At 42.7% G+C, this 14,653-nt stretch overlaps 1 protein-coding gene across 16 annotated transcripts in view; it reads right to left on the bottom strand.

Moving 5' to 3' along the window:
• Positions 1-580: 580 nt before the first annotated feature.
• The window catches only part of DOCK7 (dedicator of cytokinesis 7), a 98,706-nt gene continuing 84,633 nt past the window's right edge, over positions 581-14,653 (bottom strand). For 5 of the 16 annotated variants that reach the window (XM_048062222.2, XM_048062216.2, XM_048062221.2 and 2 more), the window contains 9 exons: positions 13,740-13,871; positions 12,683-12,697; positions 7,766-7,891; positions 6,693-6,782; positions 5,748-5,984; positions 4,808-4,951; positions 3,832-3,938; positions 2,607-2,774; positions 581-1,093 (listed from right to left, as the gene is read on the bottom strand). In XM_048062222.2, the coding sequence (XP_047918179.1) occupies positions 1,051-1,093; positions 2,607-2,774; positions 3,832-3,938; positions 4,808-4,951; positions 5,748-5,984; positions 6,693-6,782; positions 7,766-7,891; positions 12,683-12,697; positions 13,740-13,871 (1,062 nt within the window). In that variant the 3' untranslated portion in view covers positions 581-1,050. Of the gene's footprint in view, positions 1,094-2,606; positions 2,775-3,831; positions 3,939-4,807; positions 4,952-5,747; positions 5,985-6,692; positions 6,783-7,765; positions 7,901-8,547; positions 11,163-12,682; positions 12,698-13,739; positions 13,872-14,653 lie in introns of those variants that run through there. The other 11 variants (XM_048062219.2, XM_048062215.2, XM_048062214.2 and 8 more) reach the window with 4 other exon arrangements.

Here is a 14,653-nt window from a genome sequence, read left to right on the forward strand (position 1 = left end):
AATGCAGTCAGCTCCAATTCTGATGTTTCCTTGAAGTGCTGTGTTAGCCACCAAAACAACTGCCTTAGAACAGATTTCTTTTGCTTCACATAAATAACAATGTGAGGAATGCCTCTGTTAACTCTGTTAACTCTTATTTTATCATTTTTGTCCTTCTTTCCCCACCTTCCATCCTGCATGAATTAGTTTTTAAATTGAAAGAGGGACAGAAGAAGCAGCCTAGATGTAAGCTGCTAAAATGAACTGTATGTTTAAAGTACGATGAGGTAACTGGGCTATGCCTGGACTCCCTAGCTGGTGGAAACAACCATTTACCACACAATACTCATGCTGAAACTCGCCTTCACTGGTACTGACAGAGATGAAGTGGTTACAAGTCATGCCTTAGTTCTTCTGACGGTGACAGACAGAATTATTCTTCTTTGCAGCAATTTGTATTCAGAGTTACAAAGGAGAAAGGATAGGAAGAGTAAAAAAATAAAAAAATTACCACTTGGTTACGAAGCATTAATGTTAAGACTTACCTTACTCTGAAACTTTTTCCCAAGGATGGCAAGCTCTGAAGTCCAATGCACAGGAATTAAAGTGTAAACATTCACATATTTAATAGTACCATCAAAATAACCATCATCACTACATTAAAAACTTCAAAAATGCATTTGCGTATGGTCCTAATATAAATTAAATATATGAACTAAAAGTAAATAAATTTAACATTAGGTAATGCTATAAATAAGGTAAATGCGTTTAGTGTACCTTTGAGTCATAAAAATGCCTTAAAAAACAGGTAAGTTTACAGCTTATCACCAATACTCTGGATACCACTTTCATGATTTTTTTCAAACATCGATAAGTCTACATTTGACAATTCAAAATGATTTTTTTGGCCACTGAACACTTTGATGGAGGAAGAGGTGTGTGGGATGTCCAGGATGAAGTCCAAGTTTTATTTCACAATAAAACTTCTTTGATTCCCAGCGCTGATAGCAAGGCTCTCTCTTTTCAAAACCTTAATTTTAAGTGCTTTTTTAATTTTGGTTTTTAACTCGTTTAGATATCCATTTTGCGAAGGCTCATCCTGCTGAAGGAGTCTCTGAGGGAGAGAAAATACAATGATGAGCTCGTATTTCCCACGATGAAATAAGAAGTGTCTGAATATGAATGATTCTTTAGATAATTCCCAGTATTTTCTACAGCTGGTTACTACAAAAGTTAAGTCCACTGACATGAATTCATTGCTTCTGCAAGTGAATTTGTTAGGGGCCTGTATCTGGGATCATTCAACTGCTCAATGGTTACCAACAGGAAAAGCTGACAGAAAATTGAATTCAAGTGTATGCAAAGAAGCAGCACAAACCATCTGCACTACTTAAATCTTAGTGAAGTCCTTCAAATAAACATCTAAGTGGGATTTGCTTGGAATAGCACGTGAAAACTGACTGCAGCTGAGAACAGCTAGCAACTGGTACGTGATCTGGGGAGCATTTAAAAAGTCAGGAACTTGGGTAATGAGAAAGGCCACCTTTCTGTAACATATATCATACAGAGAAACACATCAAATCCAGCTACAGAAACACTGCTGAGCATTTCAGTGCAAGCTGGGAACACTCATTTCCTTCTTCATCTAGTAACAAGTCTTGCTGTGTTTACAATGTGAAAAGAGAAATTCAGAAAAAATACATTTTTGATATTCCCTGTTGCTCTTTTTCTCTGAACAACACCTGCACGAGGACAAGTTCAAAACCAGGGTTGTATTCTCCTAAGCCAACTGTGTGTACACGAGCTGAAGTCCACATGCACACAAATATTCTAAGGGATCTGTCACTAAAAGTACTGTCACTGTCTTGCTCAGTGCTAACACAGTGCTTCCAACAAAACCTCACCAAAACACAACCCACGACACCCATTGGTTTTAGACCACGATGCCAGGGCAGTCTTGCTGGATTGCTTTAGCCTACCTTGCTAAAAGAGGAGACGGCAGGGTATTTTTCAGTAGCGGAAAGCCAAAGATCATGTGCAGAGTACCTGCTGAAAAGTACTTCTGCCCTATTCATGGAGCCAGAATTTTGTTAGAAGTTGAACCCAAAGTCCCCTGCTCAGCCACAGCTGGTGCTAGCAGGTAACAGTGCTAAGGGCTCCGAGCCACTTCACACACTCCCGGTGGGGTTTTTATGTTCAGTCTCATTGCAGAGGAACAAAAAGCCCTGACTCAGCTAACCAGTCTTCCAGAATGTGAAACACAAACAGTTTTTCCATTTACGTCATGCTACCTGCTCCTGGAGCTCCTCAGCCCAGTTCCACTGGGAATGCCCAAGTGTCAAAGTCCCACCCTGCTGAAGGTGGCTTTGAATCTCAACAGAAGCAGCACACACACAAAAAAAAATCTCATAGATCAGAAACAAAATGGACGATGACAAACACCACCTACCATAACAGCTGGGATGGGGATGTGTTCTGAGCTCAGGAAAGAAGGGAAGAGGGAAGGACTCAGCCAGAAGAGAGACAGGATTAAAAACAAAGAGATTTCACAGGTTCACCAGGAAGATCAGACAGCCCGGTTTTATACCCTCCTTATCTCTGCTGAAAGAGTAAAATCAAATATCCACCTGTGGCATGTGACTGGCAACACTGCCTTATACAACTGTGGGATCTTTCTGTTTATCAAGGGTTGGAGAGCTTCCTTTAACCGGTGGTAATTCCTTTCAAGTTCTCGCTGATACTCCTTTTGATCTGGACCGATCAAGCTCTTGTTCTTGCGCAGAGCATCTTCACATCTAGAAAACAAAAGCCTGTGAAACTTGGGCATGTAAAAAAGGACATGCTAGCTAGAGACTTGTTAATTTAATAGCACAAAAGCTTTCCTTCTCCTCCTCTGGGATGACACACAATATCCTTTTCTATCTTGTCTTTTGGGTAATAAAGACTCAGCTAAACCAGTTGTTCTCCATGGGGAAAGGAGAGGGTGTCACGTTTCTTATTTCCATTTCAGTTCCAGAGTGGCAACTTTTTAAATTTTAGTTTCACTCTCCAATTACATTTATCCTTGCTGAAGAGAAATGAAAAGTTATCTGTACATAGCTACTTCTAGTTCAAGCAGATTTAAAGACTGACAGACCAACTGCTCTCACCAGCAAAGATTAATAAAAAGCAGACTATGAAATGTTCATCAGGAACTCTTCTACTTGGAAAGATGTAGTTTAAACAAAGGGTTCGAAAAGAGTTGTATCATCAACACCATTCGTCACATATGGAAAAACTACATTGCCACTGGATCTGTTTGCTTGGAACATTTTTATTTCATTTTTTTTTATTATTATTCCCTGGTGCTTACAAAAGATGCTGGATTGAGGCTGTGGTTTGCATTACTCAAGAGGAAAGTACAGCAGCCAGCGCAGTTTCTTGAGAGAATTCTGCCAGCATGCTTCCACTCCGTTTGGAGAAATTCACTTCAGGAGGAAATTAAAACTCCTGGCCAGCTCAACTGTTTCGCCTGACCCTGCCAACCTGTGAGTTCATTTGTGCCAATGTGTCTAGCTGTTTCCTGAACCAGGAACACTTGTTCACAACTGAGCTGCGATCACTAATTCCTTCCTGATAAACAGCAAAGCCAAATGACTCCAGCACTTGATCTGGCTGAAGTCATGGACCAGCAGTACCACAGGGAACCGAGAGGGCAGCTGAGGAATACAGCTGCGTATCAAAACTGAACAGATGAAGTTACAACGTGAATACTCCTCTCTCTGGATAGCCCCTGTGTTATTGTACGTGCTCCTGTCTGATGTGGTAGCAATAAATGCGTCTGGCAGGCAGTTTGAAGACAATACTCCATACCTTTTTGTGAAGTCTTTGAAACAGAGACGTAGTTTGTTATGGTGTCTGAAGAGCTTTGGATCATTGGGTATTTCAGACAAGAAAACTTGTGCAACTTCTAATGGTCCCTTTAGGAGTAAAAACAAAAAGTACATTTCTAAGAACCGTCTGTCACATCCACTCACTGGAGAAAATTCTTGCATGTAGACACATTCATAAAATGCAACATTTCCTCACAGAATGCTTCTTAAAGAATTGCAGCTGCTAAATCTGGCATAAATCACCAAATATCATGACCACTGTATGTCTTTTAGGCATTTTTTAAATAAAACTCTGCTTTTGGAAAACAGTGTGAGAAAGTACACAGATTCTACATTTGTTTTCTCTTACAATGATTCTTGACAAAGTTTGCTCAACTGACAACTAAGAAAAAGTTTAAACAATGCAGATGGAACTAGGGAAGCCTTTGCCAGCACTGTGAACTCAAACCCAGAACTTGAAACTCCAGCCCCGTTTTTTCCAGCTTGTGTATTAATAGAGGTCTGCTCACATTCCCTCAGCTTTTCCTCAATATTTCTCCACTCCAGCTTTGCTTTCCACTTTGTTCAAAAACCACAGCAGGACACGATCTTAGTTCCACCCACCACGGCCTGGCTAACTGAAGGTAAAGCAATAAAACTTCCTTTTTATTTTTTATTTTTGAAACGAAGGAGAAGCAAGCAGAAATGTCTGAGGGTGCCAGCAGATAACTGAGGGAGAAGGGCTCTCTCTACTCAGGCATTTTCCAGGTCTAACTGTGTTTTCAGGACTCTTACTCAAATTGTAAAGTTGCTGAGAACAGCTGGTCTAGACCCACCAGTAACCTTAAACACATCCCACAGACTGAATGGGAAAAAACCCACACAAGGTAATTTAGAAATAAGGCCCAATGCTGCCCATCCTCTGAACCGAGTGATACGCACCACCCCAGCGTCTCCAACTCAAAAAGGATTCTCACCTGATTTACTGTGGTACCTACTGATCCTTGTAGCACCATCTGCAGCATCTTTGGGTCTGCGGGGTCTTGGTGAGTTGCGAAAGCTAATTCCTGTGTTTTCTTCTGCATGTCCTCTATGGCAACTTCAATAGGCGTCAAAATGATCTAGGCAAGCAGACAAAATACGGGATGCTTGTTACGGCTGAGACTGTCAGGCAGACAGACGTTCAGAAATGCTTTGGGATGGCACACTGACGTGGTAGAGGACACGAACAGGACAGGTATCCTGGAGAGAAGCACTCTAGAAACAGCATCCTCTCAATCTTAATTTAGGAACATCCAGAAAAAGTTTGATTTTTAAATGTGTTTCTACACCTGAGTACTCAAAAACTTTCTGAGATTGCTCCTGAGAGGGCAGGCTGCAGTGTCCCTTAGTGCTCTACCAAATACCCGGGGCTACAGTACTGTGTCAGTGCCCAAACACCTGCATGTTCCCCACCTTGCACGGAAATGAATTTTTAATTGTGTCTGCATACACTGGTGAAAGAGGCAGTAGGACATGCTGCATCTGTACGTTGGTCCGAGTTTGGTTTAAGTTGAATAGGAACAGGAAGCAGTTCAGTAGGAATGAGCCAGTCTTAAAATCAAAATGAAAGGATGCGACACTAGTCCTTGAAGTGAACGGCCAGAGTAGCTCAGGACAGCACTGCCTGCTCTTACCCTGTGTGAAATTTATGCATCTTCAGCAGAGAAGGGAAAGGTAGGCTAATGACGGCCAGAGGGTGCACCTGCATTCGTGTGACAGTGTGAAGATATGTGGCCGTGGTGTTAATCTAAATGTCCAAGGGTACATTATGCAAGAGTTTCAGCAACATCCACTTCCCTTAATCTTGTATAATATTTCCCTTCAGACTGAGGAAACCCCTGGGGACGTCTGCCGTGCAGAGAGCGCGAGCCTCACCTCCTCTTTGTGGATGACGTTTATCCTGGTCTTAATGTACGGGAAGGCGTGGGACGTCGTCAGGATTGTTTTGCGCTTGAACTGCTCGTGTAGATCCCCATGAGCTCGGCCGTCCAGCGTGAAGGGCGTGCAGTACATGAAACGCCGCAAGTTGTAGTTTTTGTCAAAGTAAGTTATTCTGTCCTTCATCTCGTACGTGTCAAAGTAAGGCTCCACATAGGTTATCTGGATGTAGGCCTGCAGGAAGGAACCCAGGTGTGCGCAGTCAAGTACAGTGCCTCAGGAGGCCACACAGATGAGATGATTTCTGCTCCTTCCTTTCTAGTAGCGCAATAACCCAGCTGGCTTTAACTCCTTCCTCTGAAGAACTAGGACTGTTCTTTGTCTTTACTCCGAAAAATCACACATTATGTTGATGGTGAATAGGGGTGCCTGGTAGCAGCTCAGCACTTTCTGGACTAGATACAGCACACTGCCCCTCTCCCCTCAAGTGTTTCCTTCTTTTCTTTGCAGATAATGCTTTTCCCTAAACTGAAAGCTTGTTTCCTAGGCATGTTCCTGTTATTTTTGCTATGCTTAAAGGACATAGCACAAGAATGACAAAATGCTACAGCTGCAAAAAAGCCAGAGGCCATTGAATGGAAAACTCCCTTCCTTCCTTGCATTTAGCAGAGATTACAGAGAAAGGCGAATGCAGCCTGAGTCTGTGCTGTCCCTTTGTCTCTTAACCTTCCCTTCCCACCTTCCCAAAGGAAACGGCTAATCCTGCACTCCTTTGCTGGGATGATTTTCCCCAACTCTGTCCCCGAGCAGCTACGAGATGCTCTCTAGCTCTCTAAGTGTATTCCATTGCCTACTTGGTGGAAGTCTGGGCAGGATTGGGCCCGTTACATTTTTGTACATTCAGGACCAGTTATACTGCTACATCTCTGCTTGTATTCTTACCTTGTTAGGATCTAGTTTACATTTGTCCACAGGGTTTGAGTCCTTAATCACTTCAAGCACATCTTCGCCAAACCGTTCTCCATAAAAACCCTACAATCGAGAGCAAATACATTGAAAGAGAACATCAAATGTGGTCATCAAAGATGGAGGCTGGGGAGACAAAGGCACATTCAGGAGAGGTGAAGCCCAAAATGCCTTCAACAGAAGCTGTGCCAGGGCTGAATGGGATCTGCTGAACCTAGGGGAATTAAATCAATCACATTCCAGGGGCAACAGGAAAAAAACAAGCCCAACGCCCTGGAAGCCAGGAGAACTCGGGAGCCTTCCAACTGCACACACACACTGCATGGCTTTTAACAAGCCTCTGAGCTGGCTGTGTGTCTGGGAGCTCAACTGAAAACCGGGGTCAATACAGGATCTGCGTGGAAATCAGGTGCCACATCACAGCGTGGCTTTGCTGGCCTGGATGAACGGCCAGATCTGAGCTCAGTTTCATGTGCTCAGACCTCAAATAACATCGCTGCTCTCAGTGCCACGTGAGAGCAACTGAGCTGTGAGCAACAACAGGACGTCAGAGCTAGTCTAGCAAATAACACAGGGCCGGGTCTGAGGAACACGTTGCATGGCACAGCCCTGAGCGGTGCTGCTGAACTCTCTGCATCTTCCAAAGGGGATGGCCTCATCTGTGCACAGTGCTGCCGGGAAGTCTCTGACCCAAGACATTGGCTAGGCACACGTAGGTTGGCACCGAACCAGACTAACAACCACACAGTACAGACAGATGATCCCTGGGTGGTGCCTGGAAACACACCCAAGCTCCATTTAGATTCATCAGAGTTGCCTTTGCGTGTTCATGGCTGAAACAAACTTCAGAGACCTGAGATACCCCAGTTTTGGGGGCTCTGAAATTCAGATTCCTTCAAGGGCACAGTCTTTAGGAGCAGAGAAACATGATGTGGAGGTAAGAAACCTGGTGGTCCTGTGCTTTGGGAACACAGCTCTTAAATGACTGATGGAAAACAGTAAAAGTGCAATTCACAGACAGAATTTGAGGTCAGCCACAAACATCTCACCTCCAGCCTATGGGAAATCTCAGCCAACTTTGTTATCGCCGGCTCCTTGTAAACAAACTCTTGTTCATCCAGGTCTCCAAACTTAGTTCCATAAAAACCAACGCGGAAGTAGGTGCCAAACATCCTCTTTCCATCCTAGGTTTGGAGAAACAAAAGGTTATTTCAATGTGGAGACAAGCACACCCCAAGTATGGCTGCAGACGAGCTCCGGATTTTATGCAAAACCAAAACGAAATTTAAAAAAAAAAAAAGAAAAACAGAAAGGAAGAAAGAAAAGAAAAACACACCTGGAACTCAGCATGAATGCATTTAGCAGCAAACGCCACGATGAAATTATGAACTAACGTGAGATTTATGGATCGGTTATGACCATCATCCCAACCCTGCAATGACTTTTCCTACCCCAGGAGGAACCTGGAGCTGTTGGACATCTCTGAGGAACGAAGGCGAGTTCCTTTGCTTGGGTCATTATTTCAGGCTCTCCAGCCTCTGCAGAGGCCCCTTACCCTGGTCCGTAGCCGCTGACTGCCTGCAGCATGCAGGGAGGATGCTGCACACAAACACCCCTGGCAATCACCCGCACCGAGCCCCCGTGATCCGTGCTCAAGTCATTGCAGGATTGGGCCGATGTCAGCGCCCAGCTCACTCACACACGCACACCAGGTACTGTTTGGGCAGCACGTCGACCGAAGGTGTTACAATCTTGTCTAGGAACTAATTTCTAAAACGGAGGGCCAAAGTCACTGCTGCTGAAAGCAGATGCAATTCACTGCGTCATGTACCTGCTTCCTTTTGAGCCAGTGGTGAGTTTGGCCCAGAAATGCAACAAAAGAAGAGAAACAGAAAGATTTGTGCTGGAAAGTAACAAAGAAAAATCCGATTAAGAGAAAGAGGAAAAATGCTTTAAAATTAAACCACACCTCTGCTTTGGTTAAACAGGTCACTCCGCATGCACAAACCAGAAATGCCTTTCAGCGAGAAAACTCTGAAATGTTCACCTTTACTCTCGTGACAAAGAGAGCATAGTGCTCACTGCTCCTGGCTTGGGGTTAGTGTTAGGTTCAAAACAGCACCTACACGTGTCCTGGCTGCTGTGTATGATTTTTATTTGGTATTTTGCTATGGCAACACTGAGCTCTTGTGTTGATGGTGAACATGATCTACAGAAGGCAAAAAGGGCAAATAAACCAAACCAAAAATAAAAAAAAAATCTCAGGAAAACTCCAGAAACTGGAAAAATCATAGTAAGCCACTGGCCTGAAGGACACACTGTTATTTTTCATTATTCTTCATTATATTTTCATTATTCTTCAGTGCCCTGCCTCCAGACCCGCACGGCAATGACCAGCCTTCTGAACCCTTCATTTACTTAGCACTACCTTTCCAAAGCCACATTTTTGGACAATATTATGCTAAAATCCCTCCCTGTTGCTACTTTTTACAATTCAATCTCAATGCTGTAAGGCAGAAGATTGTGATCTTCCAGGTTATGAAGCATTTGCAGAACCCACTTCCTACGAGGTATCGGCCACATGGACTTTTGCACACACAACGTTTTGTTACAGCCAGTGTACATTTGTGTTGCTGTAAAAATAACAATGAGGGGGGAGGAAAATGCTATTATCAACATCAGTAAGGAGTTCTGGTACTAAAATGGTACTAAATGCATAAAATAAGAGTAACGTGGCCTTGTCCCAGGAGCAGCTGGGAAGCCTGGTGAGATCCAGATCCCAGTACACGTACGTGTTTCATCACCATTAACACCAGCTGTACTGGCTTTTCCTTCTCAACCCATTTGCTGACATTCAGGTATCATAAGCATGCCAGGGAGAAAAGCCAGCAGTGAGGAGCCCTGGTTAGCTCCTGATGTGACAGAATCATCTCCCCACCGAGCCATGATCCGTCAGCCATTAAATGTACGTGAGCTGAGCAGTGACCGCTCCCAGCAAGCTAAACCATCAAACCCTTTCCACTCCCTGAGGCTCTGTGAGAGTGTCTTTCGAGCTAAAGAAGGGTCTGTGGTGGGAGGTACAGAGGAGAAATGCCTCCAGCGTGAACGTCAGGTGCCTGGGGAGAAACCAAGCAGCCCTGGGCCAACACCATGACTTCTGCTCTCCTCACCTGGCAGCTTTCTGCTGCTCAATCCTGCCCAGAGCAGGCAGGGTTGGCCTGGCTAACTCCTTTCCCTGCTTCCTTCCCGCAGGTAATTTCCCAGTCTGTGGCCGTGCCTGGGGATCTGCACCTGGAACACACTCCTCAGGGTGAGCGAAGGCCCACAGGCTATCCCTGCCTCGCAGACACATTCAGGAGCTGGGAGCTGCCTGAGGTGAGGGGAGCTCCACTTCTTGCCTGGAGTTAGGGATGGGATGGCTCTGCAATCCTCACCAGCAGCTTGTCTTTGAAATTTAGCCAATTAGTCTCTGTAATCACAGTACTGAAATCAAAACTGGTCACTTAAATATACTCCATGGTCTTGTTTCTGAAAAGAGCTAAAAATGCAGATATGAGGGAGAAAATATTAAAAGCATTTTATCTCCTATTATTTTTTTTTGAAAAATAATAGGTCTTTGGGAGGAGAAGAGAATGAAGGTGAACACTGAATAGCCATTACAGAACTGGCAGAGCACATAACAGCCACCATGATATATGAAGGTTCATGATTTGTTATTATGCATGGTAAATACCTTTCAAAATTGCTGGGAATAAAGTTTTAGAGTTATCTCTTGCATACACACGAGAAGCTTTGCCAACAAAATTTGGAAAATCAGACCCAAGAGTTATCATCTGCTTTCTCCACCAAGACCACCACAACAGCAGTTGCCAGGTGGCAGAACCAGCCTCAAGTATGTATGAAGGAAAGCAACCCCTTCCTTCACACACACTGTGCAGAATGCACCATCCAGCCACCTGCACCAAACCAAGTATTATATTTGCTTGCTCAATTTTAACCCAAGGTCCTTTGCAGTGTTGCCAACTATTGCAAATCTTTCAATATCGATTTTTATTTTTTTTAATACCACTCCTGGAGTCCTGCAATTGAAGGCAACCTCACTGTGCATATTTTAAAAATACACATTTTTGAATTCTCATGGCAAAGCATGAAAAGCTTTTACCTCAGAATTTCCCTAATTATGAAGTAAACAAAAAGAATTCAACATTTATTAAACAAAAACCCACCACTTGGTATTGTGAAGCAGGTCTCAGAATTGCATTGGTGTCAGACTCAGGACATGGGCTTGTAGTTGGCAATACTGCTTTTCCCGTGACACAAGGGGTGAATCCTGCTGTTGGCATAGCTTGTTGGTAAAATTAAATTGGGATTTTCACAGAGTAAAACAAAAAACAAAAAGGGGGGGAAAAAAAGAAAGCAAAAAAAAAAAAATTCCACAAGTAGGAACTTACCACAACAGACAATAGTAAGAGTGGGGAGGAGGGTCAGCAACCAGGGCGATAGAGGAGAAAACAGAAAGTATTTAATTAGGGAAATTCCAAAAAACAAACAAGCAGCAAATTGGCAGCAAATAAATTTTAAAACAAAAAAAAAGGGTGAGCATCAATTAAGGTATTTAAAAATAAGGGAAAAGGAAAACACATGCAACAAATCTGGAAGCTACAAAGCACAAAGATCAGAAGTGTGGCAATGAAAGAGCACGATGACAGACGAGAACATAAACCATGGGTGTCTTTTACCATGCAATAAAACATGACTGAGTGATGTTAGAATCATAACCAATGACAGGATTTTCTTCAGGGGTCGATTTAGGGGCAGACTAATCAAAAAAGATGCTCACAGGCCTCCACGTTCGTCGGGTATTGAACGTGTATCATTTCCATTCCTACGACACGTACTGCGGTTTGCTGTGTCACTTCACTTGCTGGGACCTCTCACAGGAATAAGCAAACGATTTACAGGACCAGCCCTTAAGTGTTGGGGGTTAATTTAAGCTACTGCTAGGCCAAAATTCAACAACTGTCATTCGGACATCATCAGCCCAAATGATTTATGTCACACAATGCAACAGAACTTTGATCTTGGCCCCAGTTCAGGAAGTGTGGTCTTAAATGCTCTCCCGTGTTGGAAGCGTGGAGTGAGATGGCTCCTACTGAGTCGCCCGATTTGCAGAAAATAAGAGATTAACTGGGCAGCTGAAGTCTCTGCAAATAATGTATCATCATATTCACAAAACGTTCAAAATATCTCCTAGGACTTCTCAACACTCATGTACCAACTGTGTCAACTGGACTAGGGCCTGATTTACCAGACTCGCTGTGCGGGGTGCAACTTCAGACAAAGATGACTGCTTTGCTTATATTTTTAATCCAACGTGTGGTTCTCATGGTGTATGTTGTAGAAATGTGAACAAATAGCCTCTACAAAAATGAAAGCAGCAAAACTGACTCCAGTTAACACAACCAAGCTATTTTACTGCCAGAAAAAAGCTACATAACAAATTGATTGTTCTTAAATGAATAGAATGAAGGAGCCTATTGTCTGGGATACGATTTGCACATGCAATAAACCAGTTTTGTTTTTTAGTACCTCTGAGCATTATTGCTTAAATCGACCCCTGTGGGTGGGGTGAAAATATGGTATGAAGGGATGATATTCTGTGTCAATGCTGATGAAAAGAAATATAAACGAATTATAAAAACAAACTAGTGATGATACAGTGGCTCATTCACCAAAGAACCTCATTAGTGGAACACATCAGCATCCATGCACTACCTACAGCTTCTTATGAAGAATTTCCTACTACAACCACAATTGGTTTATTGGTATTTCTTTGGTTAATGAATTCAGTTTTAACAGCAGACAGCAACAGAAATACCCACAACTAGCACATGTGGGCAAGCATTGGCGTGAGTCATCTGATAAATCTATTAGTGTTCTTTACTAACTAAAATGGAGTTACCTACCTCCCAGCCAGTACTCTGTGTAATAAAAAGTAAAAAGCGCATGTCACAGAAACCAAAAAAAAAGTTTCAAAGGCCAAAACATGACCATCAATATAAGGTATTGTAAACCTGAAATGGTTTCATTTAAAGACATCATGCAACAAAACAACCTCTTCTGGCCCAGAATGACACTCAATGATTGTCCTTCATTGGTTCATTTAACCTTACAAATCCGGCAATGTCAGAACATGCAGAAAACAACCAGACACTCAGCTGCTGTAGACCTGGTGGATTCTACGGAATTGATGCATTGATCTTCACCTATTGAGGAGCTGATGTTAGCATAAGGGTAACCACACCAACAGACAACAATGACCCAGCAGTTCACAACCAGAAAGCTGGTTGGGGTGGGGGACTCAGAGTCGCACTGGCATGTCCTGGAGGAGGGTCTGCTGAGCACTTGCCCGCCTGCAAGAAAGGCATGCACCCAACAGGCCTCTCCTAGAAGGTAACACGTGCTTCTAGAAAGTTGCCATGTGCTCTCATCTCCTGCTTAGCTGAGGTCTGTTGAGCTTTGTGCGAGTTAATAACGTCTGACATCTCTCATCAAATACTCAGCACTTAAGTTGGTGGGTTTTGTACTGTCTAACTTTAGAAAGGTTCCTTCAGCAGCTTAGTCACCATTTGAACAGACAGGTAAAAACCCAACATTTCTCAGTGTTACCTACCAGGCTAAAGGTAAAATACAATTTTCTTAAAATTATTTTTTTCCAGAAATACAGCATGCAAAACACATTTTAAAATAATATCTGAAAGGATAAACTGACAGATAATCGGAATTTTTAACTCTTGGATATTTCTGAAGTTACAATAAAACTAGGTATTTGATGTTCTCTCACATTTCTCAAGTTAAATGTACAGAGGGAGAAAAATCCCTTGTATTTACTGTGGATCACCATTTGACAATTCTTGTGTAATCTGATTAAAATGTTTTTTCCTTGATAGGTAGTTTTTATTTGAACTAAGCATTTGAAATTTCTTTGCAATTCACATTACAGTGGAAAGTTCAAATCATTACCTGGTGAACAATCTTGCTGAATGCCTCTTGGAGTTTACCATGAATAGTAGATAGCTTCTTGGCATCTCTGTTAGCTTCATGAATAGGAATAAGGACTTTGTAAACCTCATTAACTGCTTCATACATGCCAGCCTACAAAAATAACGTCCATCAGATTCCTCCAGCAATTCAACAGCAAGAGTGAAACATACTCCCAGCATTTACATTGCAAGATTGTAAAGGTGACTTGCATACCAAAAGGCACTGTGATGTAATCAGTACCTTTTCTTAAAATATATCCATACATACATGGAATAAAATCCCCAGTTACCTTAGGAATTAAGTCTACTGCATTACATATTGCTACTAGTAAATGAGATTATTGAAAGAAATAAAATCGGGTTATTTTGGTTGGATATACACACAAGAGCACAAGCTAAATAGGATTCTAACCACATCTATGGGAATTGAATATGGAAGCTTAAGTGCACAATACAGCTCATTCTGTTTAGTGCATCTTTAACCTAAGGGACTTCTACATCCACTTTTGGCACTCCATGAAATGGGCTTTGTGAAGTTTTGTTAGGATGTCTCTAGCGGAGGTGACTCATAAAAAAGAGACACTGCGTCATAAAACTTAGCCTGCCCACAACATCAGTTCTGAGTCTTTGCTCTGGAGTTATAGCTGCTTGTACTTAAACCCACTGAATATTTGATATTGTGCTGTGGGAAATAACTCACTTGCTTTCATTCGTTTCAGATGGATACACTACCACTAGCTCATTAACACTGCTCACACAAAGCTCTCAACCCACTCTCTTCGAATAGACGGAGAAACAGTATGGCCTTTCTCTCCTATTGTGAACTCCAAAATGGGCAGTGCTGAAGTGAGAGATGCTGGAAGCACACAAAGCCCTCTTTGGTTCCAGACTCCG

This window comes from Anser cygnoides, chromosome 8, assembly GCF_040182565.1.
Source record: "Anser cygnoides isolate HZ-2024a breed goose chromosome 8, Taihu_goose_T2T_genome, whole genome shotgun sequence".
Taxonomy (NCBI): domain Eukaryota; kingdom Metazoa; phylum Chordata; class Aves; order Anseriformes; family Anatidae; genus Anser; species Anser cygnoides.